The sequence below is a fragment of the Heloderma suspectum genome, chromosome 16, assembly GCF_057233095.1.
Source record: "Heloderma suspectum isolate Gila_16-S chromosome 16, 16-S_ref, whole genome shotgun sequence".
Taxonomy (NCBI): domain Eukaryota; kingdom Metazoa; phylum Chordata; class Lepidosauria; order Squamata; family Helodermatidae; genus Heloderma; species Heloderma suspectum.
Window position 1 is genome coordinate 23,415,695 of NC_139473.1, and position 13,925 is coordinate 23,429,619.

At 59.6% G+C, this 13,925-nt stretch overlaps 1 protein-coding gene across 7 annotated transcripts in view; it reads right to left on the reverse strand.

Moving 5' to 3' along the window:
• Nucleotides 1-7,823, reverse strand: part of PITPNM3 (PITPNM family member 3) — a 107,030-nt gene extending 99,207 nt beyond the window's left edge. For all 7 annotated transcript variants that reach the window (XM_084822765.1, XM_084822762.1, XM_084822759.1 and 4 more), the window contains exon 1: nucleotides 7,431-7,823. In XM_084822765.1, coding sequence (XP_084678891.1) covers nucleotides 7,431-7,473 — 43 coding nt within the window. In that variant the 5' untranslated portion in view covers nucleotides 7,474-7,823. The remainder of the gene's footprint in view (nucleotides 1-7,430) is intronic.
• Nucleotides 7,824-13,925: the final 6,102 nt, after the last annotated feature.

The following is a 13,925-nucleotide window of genomic DNA, read 5'->3' on the forward strand; positions in this document are numbered from 1 at the left end:
GCACCTGGCTGGCCCTGCCCTGCCCTTCCCCTCCCCGCCTGCCTGCCCAGTTACTGGGCCGGCCTTGCACCGCACAGACCGCGGGCAAACGGCAGCATCAGCCAAGAGGGAATCGCAGAGGTGGAGGGGGCCTTGCAGGCCAAGGAGTGCCCCCAACCCCGCGCACCGCAGGAAGTAAATCCAGCACTAGAGGGGTGCCCAGCCTTCTGCTTGAAGAGGGAGAGCCCATCACCCCCTCTGGGGCTGCAGAGAACAGGCCTTTGCCCTCCGCTATGGGACACCCCTTCAGGTCATGTCCGCCTTGCACCATGCCCCTTTCTTCATTGGACCCTGACCCCCTTCGATGCTCCCCTGAACCCATGCCAATTTGCCCGTGTCCTCCTTCCATCTCTGGGCATGTGCCAAACCCTTTCCTGGGAGCCCCCCCAGCCATCTTCTCCTGGAAGGGCTCCCAAACCATTGGACCCTGTCCCCGCCCAAGGAGCGGAGAGCAGTGGAGAGGGGGGCCCTCCCTGACCGAGCCCCACCCGAGGGAAAGCGCTGGGAGAGGCTGGGCAATGGGGAAGGGCCCAGCAGCTCCCTCGCACCACCCCTCTTAAACTGTCCATCAGCACCCACAACTTATAGAGCAACCCAGCTGTGATCCTGACACACACACGCCAGCACCGCTGCAGCTCAACGGGCCTTAGAAGGGAAGCGCCGGAGCCGTGCCCCCCCCCCCGCAAGGCAGCTGCCTCGGAGATCTCACAGTGGCCTACGGTTGCCATGGAAACTGCTCTCCCACCACTCAACATGGCGCCGGGCCGGGAGCAGCCAGCGCAGGAGGACTCGTATCATGCCCCTCTCCCCGCTCTGGCGCGATGAAGGCCACCTGGTGCAGACCCTGCCCTGCCTGGGGTTCTGCTCCACAGGTGGGGCTCCCAAGGCCTCGGTCCTGAGCCCAGCAGCAGAGCCCAGAACCAGGCCTCCCAAGGCTACAGCTGGCCATTTGGGGGAGTGAAGGCAAGTCTCAGCCGTCCATAGGGACAGCCGGAAGTGGCTTGGAAGAGGTGGTGTGGACACATGTCTCACGTCTTCTCCTGGCCATCAGGTTCGTGGACAGGCTACTAGCATTTCGAAAACTTGCAACACCTGTTTAACTGCAGGAGACAAAGCAGAAGAGAAGCGGGTGCCCCTGTGTGAAGTGAAGCTGCCACCGGCTTGCAAGAGGGATCGTCAGGGAGGGTTTGAAGTCTGACCTCCCATCCCATGCCGCCTGTGGAAATCCCCATTCCTCTTAGGAAGAGTACAGGCAGGTAGCACAGAATTGCAGGGATGGCGTCAGGAAGGCTAAAGCTGAGAACCAGCTGAAAGCAACAAAAAGGCTTTCCTCAGCCACGTGCATAATAAAAGAGAGGAAAGAAATGGTGGTCACAGAGCAGGGGGTGGGGGCCTTGCACACATCCTGATTTTGCTAGGAGGCAGCCCAGCACGAAGGCTGGCTGAGCAACCTGGCAGCAGCCTCTCTCCCACTGGGGGGGGCGGGTGTCAGTAGACAAGTGGGCCAAGGGTGGACAAGTGCCTCAGGTGTCCTTGCGCCCCCTCCCCAGTTTGGGCAGAAGCTCCACAATCCTTCTGGTAACACCCAACCCCGCCCCCCGTCCTCTCATGGGTGTCGGCTGCTAAATGGGCAATTTCCTAAGGAATCAAGAGAATTATTATGGACGAGCTCCTGCAGTGGTAGGATTCTTCTTTTGGAAAAGGTTGGGGCTATTCTCAGGGTGCACCCCAAAGGGGGCCACATCCCATCCCCCCACAGAAAGGCGCAGCCCTGCCACCCTTCAGCCTCCTCCTGCCTGGGAGGATACTACCTGCAAACGTCCAGCTGCGCCTCCATCTCGCCAAGCAAGGGCTGAAAAACACGCTGCTCGGAACCCAGGACACTCTTTGCTCCAGGAAGAAAGATGCACAGGCCCCGATCCCAGCTTGGAATTGTGCAAATACACCCCAAACAGGAAGCCTTTGGACATTCCCCAAAACAGGGCCGGGCCGACTGTCAGGCAGGGGGAGGCAGCAGCAGCCGGGAAGGGTGGGAGTTGCAGACCCACACATCTGGAGGGCAGCATGCAGCTCCCTGCACCGAGCCATCAGGCACCGAAGCGGTGAGTAGATATGACGCCCCCCTGACCCCCCCCGAACATTGGTCCCTCCTGCCCACTAGCAGCCCTCTGGGTTCTCAGGACAGGATCTTCCCCAAACCTGCTATGCTGCCTGAGAACAGCAGCACACACCTGACACCCGAGGAGACAGAGCAGGGCGAGCCGCGCACACAGGCTTCTGCTGCAGAGGCGAGGCTGCCTCCCCAGATGAGCCCCGTGCCTCTGCCAGCGGCCCACGGCTCCTCCGCCCTCTTGCCACTGCGGCGCTGGCCAGGCAGGCAGGGAGCAAGGAGGCCACAGCTGCTTCTGTTCCCCCTTCTCGCCACCGCTGTGGTCTGCGCCAGGGGGAGAGGCAGCAGGGGACAAGCAGGTGGCAATGGGGGGAGCAGGCCCAGGGGTCGTGTCGGTGGGCCCTGCTGGGGGGTGGGCCCTCAGCAGGTGCCTGACCAGGCCCACCCCGGACACCGGCCCTGCTTCCGGATGACTCCCCCGGCCAACACCGCCAGGCTCCTGCTCTCTGCACACAGGGACAGAGCACAGCACAGCTGCTCCAGGTTTCTTTGCTCTTTGAAAGAACCTGGGGCTGAGCCTCCTGCAGAGGAGGCGCAACAGCCCCAGGGCAGAAGCACTGGCCTCAGGGACAGGCGAACGCAGAGCCAAGACCCCAAAGGGAAGCCCCCATCCTCCTCCTCACTCGGGAAACACAACACCAAAGGACTGGAGGCCTCATGGGAGGGCTGCAAGCCAAAGTCTGGAAGTTCAGGCTGCTCTCCCCGCCCACCCCACTTCTTCCCCTCCCACCGGCATCCTCCTTAAAAACGGCAGGGCTGGGAGGACCTGCTACACGCACACAGAGGCTTCTATGCATCCGGCACGTGCTCCACTTTTACTACACTGTTCCAGGTTTAAGAAGCCACCTTCTGCACATCAACATGGCTCCGTTCAGCGTCTTCCAGACCCCGTGCTAATATTTGGAGGAAGGGGTCGTGGCTCAGCAGGTGACTCCCTGCTTTGCATACAGAAGGCCCCGGGTTCAAGCGCCAACCCCTTCAAGTCCCAGGAGCATCTCCAGGTAGGGCTGGAAACGCCTTCAGAGAGCAGCTGCTGGTCAATGTATGCCAAGCTAAATGGACCAAGGGTTCGACTGGATGAAAGCTGCCTTCATATGTTCCTCCCAATATGTCCCCAATACATGGGGATCCCTCGGCAGGCGCCGCCACCACGTCTGCCCAAAAGAAAGCGGCGACGACTCCGCACTCAGCGCACACCACCCAGCATCCTCCTGCCCTGGAGGGAAACTGGGAGATCTAGAACCTGACACACCCTACCTGGTCTTGCGGGGCCTGCTGTCAGTTCTCCTCAAGCTTCATAATGTGACACTAAGACAGATGTGCGCAAAGAAAAACAGGAGAATGGGGCCCTGCTCCAGCCAACGAACAGGAGCATAGCCCACTGAAAGGAGCCACAGCGCATGAGCGCACGCCTCTGGGCCTTACACGAGCCCCACCTCCATGCGCGTCTTGGCCATTCCTCTCGAGATCCTATTTGTAATCTCAGTCCAGCCACTCACAAGCACCAACTACAAAGGGAGACCACGGCTGCCAACACAACATGAATCCTGTAGGACAGCCTTTCCTAACCTGGTGCCTTCCAGCTGGGGGATTATGGGAGTTGTAGTCCAACAGATCTGGAAGACACCAGACTCAGGAGGGCTCCTGTAGCGCAAATGCCAACCGTTTTCTTGCCACCAGGCTCCAAGGCCCAGAAGAGCTCTAAGAAGGAGCAGCCGCCCCCTCCCTGCCCCCAGTCCAGATCACCTCTCCTTTGCAGTGGTGGGGCTACTTTTTAAGGGGAAGATGGCCTCTTGGGCTCCCGGTCCTTAGGGGTGTGGCGAGCATCTCTGGCATTATCAGCAGCTAGTATGCCTGTTCCTAGAAGTCATGAGGTTGTGGTTTTAACGGCGCAGTTTGCAGCACAGCCGCTCCAAAGGAAAAGCAGCTGGGCCACGTCCCTTTCTTCAAAGGCCACACAGCCATAAGCAATGAACTGGTGCAAGCGGAGAAGGAACTCTGAACTTGAGGCATGAGGGCGCTGCACAGCAAGTCCACAGCTGAGCCCAGATGGGTCTGTCGACGCCACTTGTAGTGAAATGGGAGTTTGGCCGGGGGGGGGGGGCTCTTCTCCTCTCTCTGCAGAGCCCACAGTGCTGGCTGCAACCACCAGACAGGCCCCGCCCCGCTCTCAGCAGCTGGCAGGTCCCTCCTTGCGAGAGAGATGCCAAGCCATGTGCATCCACGGCCTGGGGCTGGGACCGCAGGAAGCTCCGCTCGGAAAGCCCGCCCTCCTGCCTCAACAGGCCAAGTGCGGAGAGCTGTGTGCTGCAGCCTGTGTTCCTGATTTTTTAAAGATGTCTAAAGGAAGGAACTTTGCCACAGGCTCAGACATGCCCCAGAAGCCGGAGCCCTGCTCTCGGGGAGGCTCCCATTTCAGCTAGAGCTCCCCTGCACAATCAGACACTTGCCTGCTGCTCACAACAGGCCTGGAAATGCCCTGCTTGACTGGGGAAAACCATCTGCTCCAGGCTCAGACTGGCTGAGGCTGGGGGTCTCTTTGCCACGCCCTCTCCAAATGACTCCCCTTCAGGACTGCTCACACTAGCACCAAGCCAGCCTTGCAGTGCCCCCAGGGTGGCTCCCCTGCCTCCCTGGGCTCTAGGTCCCGAGGCCCAGCTCAGCAAGCCCAGAAGGGTTTCCGCCACTGTGGCCAGACAGAGGCCCCAAGAAACGGGCTGCAGAAATTGACTGCGCGCCAGAAGGCTGGCAGCGCCCTCCAGCCCACAACAAGCTCTTGAGCTCTGCTCCACAAAGGTGACGCGCTCCTTTGCCAGCAATTCTGTATGAGCGAATGAAGCAGCGTCTGCCCGCCCCCAGCCTAGCCCAGCCCCACCGCTGGTGAGCCCGCAGGCTTTCAAAATCGAACCTGATTAGCAGTCAGTTATTGAGAAAGGAAGAATTAATCTCCACCCAAATTAAATGAAAACAGACTGAGCTCTCCCTGCCCTCCCACCTGTGTCCGCTGCCCCAATTGCACAGCCAGACACCCCCACTGCACAGAGTCAGCCCTCCAGCTCCTCCAAGGAAAGTTGAAATGCCTGGGTGGTTTTTCCTGTTCTGCAAGGTCAAAGCAGCAGATCCCCTGCAGCAAAACACCACCATTATGCAAAGAGGCTCCCCAGCCTCTTTCATAGAGCTCACAGGGATCCAGGAAATCCACAAGAAATCCTACAAATGCGGGGGGGGGGGGAGTCTGTTTCTCAGCACCTGAAAACCACCTTCAAAGTAGGACTTTTTAAAATGATTCCTAGAATAGCAGAAGTGGGGAACTTTGTTCATATCCTCCCCAAGCCCCCCCCCTTTACTAGTGAGACGAGCAACCCCCACACCACATCCAACATGCAGGCACAGCAGGGGCAGGATGGCTGTCGTTTAGCCCCAGTGAAGTTGCTGCCTGGGCCATCCAGTGCCTGACACACTTGCCTGCACATATGCCAGTGTCACAGCGAGAGCGCTCTTTGCAGGGCAGGGGATGACACCTCCCTGCTACAAAAGCTCTTATGCTCTTCTTTAAGGGAATGATGTACAGTCACCCCATAACAGACGGCAAGTGACGACAGCACACTTATTGTGCAAAAGAAAAAGGGGGGCGGGAGATGGAGAGGCCCTCAAAACCACACAGAGATGAATAAGAGAGAGTCAGGTTTGACATGTGGGGACCAAACAGCCTCCACCCGCTTTGCGTTCTGCTCCAGGGCCAAAGCTGAAGGGGCTTCTGCTTTCCTTCCTTAGGGAAATGCCAGCCAGGCTTCCTCACTCAGCTGGGCTGTGGAGACAGAGCCTAGGGAAGGAAGCAGCAGCCAGAGCTGAACTGAGGCATCCCAAGAGCAACGGAGCATGAGGGTCCCAAGTCCCCCCAGCAGAAAATCCAGCCTCTGTTTTTGGAGGCTCTGCTTGCAAAATCTCTTTCTTGCAAGTTCATCCACCCTGAGTGCTCTGGGTGGGCAACAGAGGAGTGGCTGGGGATGCAGAAGAGGAGTCGCTTTCCTTGGCCGCAGGAATCTCTCTCTCAAGCCTTTAGGATGCCAGACCTGCTGGAAGTCGGAAAGGTGGCACAGAAACACTTCAGAGACAGCTTTGCAGGGGGAATTTGGGGAGAGACAGAGACAGTGGGTTGGCTGGAGCATCCCTGGCGCAGAGGCTGTTCTCTGAAGGGGAGCTGGAAGTGGCATCAGTCACTGTGCTGTCACTGCAGGACTGCCTACTTGCCTCCGCCATGCTCAACTGTTACACTTGCAAAATAAAGCAGAGTTTACAAAGACCCCGTTGCTTTCCATTGCGCTCTCATTTAAAAGGACACCAAACACAGCAGCACAACTACGACTAGAACCTCTCGGTCAAGGTGAGGAGCCTCAGAGGCAGGCCGGCCCGGATTCCGTCTTCTGCCCTTTGAACCTGTCGTGGGGGGGCGCACCAAGAGACCCACATAATGCCAGCCTTGCAAGATTGGAAGTTTGGGCAGGAAAAGGTTCCCTGAGCCAAACGTGCTGTGGGGGACTCGGATTTGACAGGCCTGGCCGAAGGGCCGACAGCCAGGGGTCTTGGCAAACTGTCCAGGGAGCTTTGGCTCTGGAGTGGTGGAGAAATGTCCTAAAGACGAGGGTCTGCCTGCGCGAGAACCAAAACGGGCGGGTTGCGAGCGGGGCCGCGGCCTGGCTCCTGGGAACCTGGGGGGGGGGCGGCCTGGCGGCGGGGGGTCATTTGCCCATTCACCTGCATAAACGAAGCCCAAGGGAACAAAACGGACCGCGCGCTGCACGGCTGCAGCTCCTCGCCTCTTGGAGACGCGGGGGGCCAAGCCACAGGCGCCCAGCGCCCCCCCTCCCCACTGTGCCGCTGCCAAGCGTCGGCCGAGGCCGCGGGCAGACGCGCAGGAAGGCGGCGCGCTTTGCCCAGGCCGAGGCGGCGAAGGAGCCGCGCCTCGCGCGCCTGGGGCGGGCCGGGCGCCCGGCGACGCCCGCTCAGGCCCCGCGGAGCCGCCCTGGCAGCCTTCGGCTCAGAGGAGGCGGGGCGGGGCGGGGCGGGGCGCAGGCGGAGGCCCCCGGGGCCGCGCGGAGCGCCTGGCGGACCGCAGGCTCCCCCGCGCGGGCCTCGCGCCCTCCCTTCTGGCGAGGCGCCCTCGCCGCGCCGCGCCGCGCCACTGCGGGAGGGCGGCGAGGCCGCAGCGGCAGAGGCTCACCTGGGCGCGGCGGGGCGGGCGGCGGCTCCGGCTCGGCCGCCATCGCCTCCCGGGCTGCTCCTGCTCCGTCGGGCTCGGCTCGCTCCTCTCCGCCGCCGGAGCCGCGGCTCGCTCCTCTGCCTGCCAGAGGCGCCGCCGCCGCCGCCCTCCTCTCCTCCTTTAAAGGCGCCGCCGCCAGCTCGGGGGGGGTCGCGTCCAAGCGCCGCAAACGGCCTCCTCCCCTCGCGCCCGCAGCCGCTGGACGTGCAGCTGCCGCCGCGCGGGGGAGGACGATGCTGAGGCTGCCCCCCCCCCCCGAGCGGCTATCACGCCCCTGCTTCGGGCAGGGGGCAAAGCCAGTGGTCGGGCGAGGCTGATCTGCGCCTTCTCTTCCCTCCTGGAGCCGAACTCAGCGGTGGAAAGGCCCCGAGCATGTGCAGAGCGCCTCCCCCTGGCCCGGAAGAGTCGCCTCCCCACCGCCTAGGAGGGTCACGAGGCAAATGCCCTTGCGGCGCCAGGGGCAGCCACGGCTCGGGGACAGGATTAAAGTCCCTCCTTCCTGGGCGGGGAAATCTCTCCCGAGCCCACAGCAGCCGGGCATCGGCCCCGTCCGCCCTAGGAAATGAGCGCCCCGCCCCGCCCCGCCAGGAGCCCTCTGCACACGCTCAAAGAGGGGGCGGTGGCCGGCCCTCCGCCGTCTCCTGCCGCGTCCCCGCCAGACGGGAAGGCTGCTCTCCCTCTGCGGGGGCCTGGCGCAGCACCGCCCCAGGGGGAAGAAGCGCGGCCTCGCCAGCCGCTGCTTCCGCCCGCGGCAGGCACGGCAGCAGACGCCTGCGGGCTGGCCAGGCTCCTGCTCCCGGGAGGAAGCGGGGCCCGGCCGGCCCCCCAGGGCCGCCTCGGCCTCCGGAGCCGGGACGGGACCCAGGCTGCCTGCGAGCCCGGGCGGGGCGCCGCCCCCCCGTCTCCTCGCCGTCGGCTGGCGGGAGGACGCCAGGCGGCGGGGCCTCAGGGCCGGCTCTTCGGGGCGCCTGTCCAGGGAGCCCGCGGGCCCCGAGGCGCGCCGCCTCCTTCGAGGGACGGCCCCGCCGAAGGGCCGCTGGGCAGAGGGCCGGCGGGGGCTGCCCCGGCCCTCTGCTTGCCGCGCGGCCGCGCTCTCGGCCGCCTCGCCCGGGGGCCCGGCCACGCCTTCGCCGCACTGGCGGGGGCCTGGGAGCCACGGGCGGGCGTCCTTCCCGGGCGCCCCTGGCGCGCGCCAGGCGCGGGGCCGGGGCGCGCGCCGCGACCGGACGGCAGAGCGCGCTCACAGAGGCCGGCCGGCCCCGGGGGCCGGCGGGCGGGCGCTTCCGTGCTGGGGCGCGCCGCGCGCCCCGCTGCAGAATCAGCCGGGCGCCTTCGGCCCGCGGGCCAAGCCGGCCGCCACGCCCCGCCCGATGGCCCCGCCCCGCCCCCGACGGCTGGCCGTTGGGCCGCTTCCCTGCCCTGGAAGGTTGACATGCCGCTCCTACGGCGCGGGAGTAGCAAGCTGCCGCAGGCTGGTGGTTTCGGTATTTTGGCCCCGGCCCTTCTGCCGTTGGCCTCCCCCCATGGCACACCCCCCGCCCCCGCTTCTCCCAAAGTCAAGTCAGCTCCTGGGCTGGAAGAGCTCTGGAGACGGCCTGTTTGCACTTTGAGGCAGAATTGACTCAAGGTAAAGGCTGTAAAAACTCAGATTCTGGAGGAATGGGTTATTCCCCATGTAGCCTCCCTGCCTCCTCCCAGTCCACTGGTACCGGACCAGACTGGTGCTCGTCGCAGAGCATTGTAGAGCATGGCCAGGAGGGCCCTTTGTGGCTGCTCGGGGTCTGTCCTCCACCTTGGAGACCCTCTGCACTCAATGCCCCTTTCCCACGGCCCAAACCTCTGTCAGCCCAAGGGCCGGGTTCAGTTTCAGGGAAGCTGGTGGGGTGGGAGGTTGCATTCCAGCGGTGGGCGGGGGGGGGGGCAAATACAAAAAATACCCTCACCTTCCAGTTTGAAGCTCTTCCTGCCTGCCACTGGGCCACAGGGCCAGCGTTCCAAACTTTGGGGATGGGGGAAACTGCACAAATGCCACCAAACGATCCGTGGTGGGGGGAAGTGGGCGGGGCCATCTGGGGACCTCCGGAGGTTGGCCCACGGGCCTAAGGTTGCTGGGCCGCCCTGGTCCCTCATGACAACTGCTCATGGCTCTCCTCCCCTTAAGGTATAACTGATGCTCGTTTCATTATTCAAATCCCAAACACTTCATTGCAGAGAACAGGCCATTCTGAAAGGGTGACCCCCTGCCCCAGTACCCTACTACATCCCTGCAGCCTTCCAACCTCAAAGAAAAGGCAGAAACAGGGAAATTTGCACAGGGAACATGTTCATTTATACCCTTCAAGCTGCCAACAGCAAACACGCTGCTTCACAGACTCCGAAGGGAACCAGAGGCCGCCTCTGAAGATGCAGCAGCAGGAGCATTGGAGAGCACCACGGGGGCCCTCCAGTCCTCCGTCGGGCCTTCACTGCTCGCTCCTCAGCCACCCAAACAGACGCAGCCCCCGCCAAGCTGCCCTGCACGGAAGCAGATGGCTGACCCACTTGGCCCAGCATTGCCTGCGCCATTGGACGGGCTGCAGCTCCATGGCGGAGACCCTGCTTTGCACGCAGGAGGTCCTGGGTTTGATTCCCACCGTCTCCAGATAGGGCAGGAAAAACTCTAGCCTGAAGCCCTGGAGAGCCACGGCTGCCAGCCAGTGTCAACAACACTGGGCTAGATGGGTCAAGTGTAAGGCGGCTTCCGACGTTCCTAACGCAGGTGCAGCTTACAGCATCCCGGACAGGTCCAGCCTCTGTTTACATGCGTCCAGCGAAGGAGGCCCCCTCCCCTCCTAGAATCATAGAATGGTAGGGTTGGAAGGGCCTACAAGGCCATCGAGTCCAACCCCCTGCTCAGTGCAGGAATCCAGGTCACAGCATCCCCGACAGGTGGCTGCCCAGCCTCGTCTTGAACGCCTCCGGTGTGGGAGAGCCCACCGCCTCCCTAGGTCATCGGTTCCATGGTCGTATTGCTCTAACAGGCAGGAAGTTTCTCCTGATGTTCAGCCGGAATCTGGCTTCCTGTAACTTGAGCCCATTACTCCGTGTCCTGCACTCTCGGATGATCAAGAAGAGATCCTGGCCTTCCTCTCTGTGACAAACTTTCAAGGACTTGAAGAGTGCTATCCTATCTCCCCTCAGTCTTCTCAAGGCTAAACATGCCCAGTTTTTCAGTCTCTCTTCATAGGGCTTTGCTTCCAGTCCCCTGATCATCTTTGTTGCCCTCCTCTGAACCCTCTCCAGTTTGTCTGCATCCTTCTTAAAGTGTGGTGCCCAGAACTGGACACAGTACTCCAGATGAGGCCTAACCAGTGCTGAGTAGAGGGGAACTAGTACTTCCCAGGATTTGGAAGCTATGCTTCTATTCATGCAGCCCAAAAGAGCAGTTGCCTTTTTTGCAGCCACATCCCATGGTTGGCTCAGATTCAGCTTGTGATCGACAACAATTCCAAGATCCTTCTTGCTTGTAGTGTTGTTGAGCCACATATCCCCCATCTTGTAACTGTGCATTTGGTTTCTTTTTCCTAGGTGCAGAACTTGGCCTTTATCCCTATTAAATGTCATTCTGTTGTTTTCTGTTTTCATCTCTGTTGTTTTCTGCCCAGCGCTCCAGTCTATCCAGATCACTTTGAATTTTGTTTCTGTCTTCCAGGGTATTAGCTATCCTGCCCAATTTTGTGTCATCTGCAAATCTGATCAGCATTCCCTCCAAGTCATTCATAAATATGTTAAAGAGCACTGAGCCCTGTAGTACCCCACTCATTACCTCTCCCCAGTTTGAGAAGGTCCCATTGATAAGCACTCTTTGAATCTGATTCTGTAGCCCACTGTGGATCCACCAGATTGTTGTTTCATCTAGCCCCCCTTGAGCTAGTTTGCTCATCAGGATATCATGGGGCACTTTGTCGAAAGCTTTGCTGAAGTCAAGGCATATGATGTCCACAGCATTCCCACAGTCCACAAGGGAGGCTACTTGATCAAAAAATGAGACCAGATTTGTCTGGCAGGATTTGTTCTTGACTAATCCATGTTGGCTTTGAGTCATCACTACATTGTTTTCAAGGTGCTTACAGACTGATTGCTTTATCATCTGCTCCAGAATTTTCCCAGGGATTGACTGGTCTGTAGTTCCCAAGTTCCTCCTGTTTACCCTTTTTGAAGATAGGGACATTAGCCCTCCTCCAGTCATCTGGCACTTCCCCCATCCTCCATGATTGCTCCAAGAGAATAGACAGCGGTTCTGAGAGTTCTTCTGCCAGTTCCTTTATTACTCTAGGGTGCAGTTCATCTGGCCCTGGAGATTTGAACTCATTCAAAGTCATTAGGTGTTCCTTGACCATATGCCTATCGATCTCAAGCTGCAATCCTGCCCCTTCAGCCTGTACTTTGCCTTTGCCAGGGGGTCATAGACCCTCTTTGGGAGAAGACTGAGCCAAAGTAGGAATTGAGCACTTCTGCCTTTTCTTTGTCATCTGTTATCATTTTGCCATCCTTATTTAATAGCTGACCCATCATTTCTTTCCTCTTTTATTATGCATGTATCTGAAGAAAGTCTTTTTGTTGCTTTTAGGATCCCTCACTAACCTCAGCTCCTTCTCAGCTTTAGCCTTCCTGATGCCATCCCTGCAATTCTGTGCTGCCTGCCTGTACTCTTCCTTTGTTACTTGGCCTTCTTTCCACTTCCTATGTGTGTCCTTTTTTGTTTTCAGGTCATCTCTAAGCTTTTTGTGAAGCCACATTGGCTTCTTCTGTTGTCTTCCACCTTTTCTTCTTGTTGGAATGGTTTGTAATTGTGCCTTGAGAATTTCTTTTAAAAGCTCCCACCCATCTTGGACTCCTTTTCCTGTTAGAGTTGCTTGCCATGGGACCTTCCTGATCATTGTTCTGAGTTTATTAAAATCAGCTTTCCTCAAATCCAGGGTATGTGTTTGGCTACACTCAGCTTTTGCTTCCCTTAGAACCAAGAACTCAAGTGCAACATGGTCGCTTTCCCCCAGAGTTCCTGTAACTGCTACTTTATCCACTAAGTCATCTCTGTATCATCTCCGCTGGCTCTAGTCCTGCCATCCTGAGGAAATCTGTTCCATTAGGATGACTCCCCTAATGTTTAACCGAAATCTGCTTACCTACAATATTTCCGCCAGCTGGCTCTAGTCCTGCCATCAGGAGCAACAGAGAACAAGTCTTGCTCCATCCCCAGCATAACAGCCTTTCGGGTATTTGAAGGCTGCAATCGCATCTCCCCCGCATCCTTTCTTTTCCAGGCTAAACATACCTGGCATTCCAGTTACACGGAGCTAAAATGCTACAAAACTGGGACAGTATTAGACACAGCAGGTGAGGCAGGGCCAGAGGCAGCGTGTTACTGGGAGCAGGGACAGGAGACAGCCACCCCCTTCCTGGCATCTGGTTGGCCACAGTGGGAGACCAGATGCTGGGGTAGATGGGCCCACCTTGGTCTGACCCAGCAGGGCTTTCCTTTGGTTCTCTTGCCACTCCTGTGCGTTGTGCATGGATTAACTGAAGCAGATTCACCCCATGAGCAGAAATGGCTGGGACCCCGTCTGCCAGGATGGGCAGGATTAGAGCACTTGCTCCTGGCTCCAAGCTACCCACCCATGCCAGACCCCGTCTTCCCCCTTGCCCGCTCTCCACTGGGCTAGGTTCAAAACAAACAGTTCTCCGGGATGTGTGAAGTCGCAGTTTGAGCAAGCTAGGATTTCTCCGCCATTCAGTCTTCATTTGGATCACACACTAGCCTCAACCCTTCTGGACAAAGTGACACTTCATGCTGGGAGCAGGATGGCTCTCATGAGATTGCACCAAAGCACAGGTCTGGCCAGAGGACGAGGCAACCCCAAACCCAGCCCTAGGGGCGCCCTGCCCCAAGCTTGCAACTGGCACGGTTGCTGGCTCCTCCCGATTGCTAGAAGGTGGCGTGTGGTAGCTGGCATATGGAGTGGGCGTGCTTGCCGAGAACGGTGCAGAAAGAGGCAGGCAGACCACAGCAGCCCTGGTGACTCCTGGGCTGTTTCAGACGCACAGTGAAGCACTGCGGAGGCTGAGACCAAAGCCAGGTTCAGGGACACTGGCCACGGTGGTTTGTAGGAGGGCCAGGTGAACACCCCTCCCCTCTCCCCATAAAGGTCACCCCTCCCTCCCTGGAGCCCACACCCCATCCTTGGAAAGCCTCAGGGGCAGAGCTTCACCTGTCTGCCTGTCCACCTCACCTGTTTAATCTGCCAGCAGCTCAGGGTAGAGGGTTTTGCCCCTCTCTTTTGGGGCAAACCCTCTCCGCCCCCGATGCCGGGCCAGCCTCTCGTGGTCTTTTCCGCGCCTACAACGTGCACAGGGCCACTCAAGTGCTGGCTTGAAACACCTGGAAGTTGCCCTGGTGGATGGCTTACGCCAGCGCCT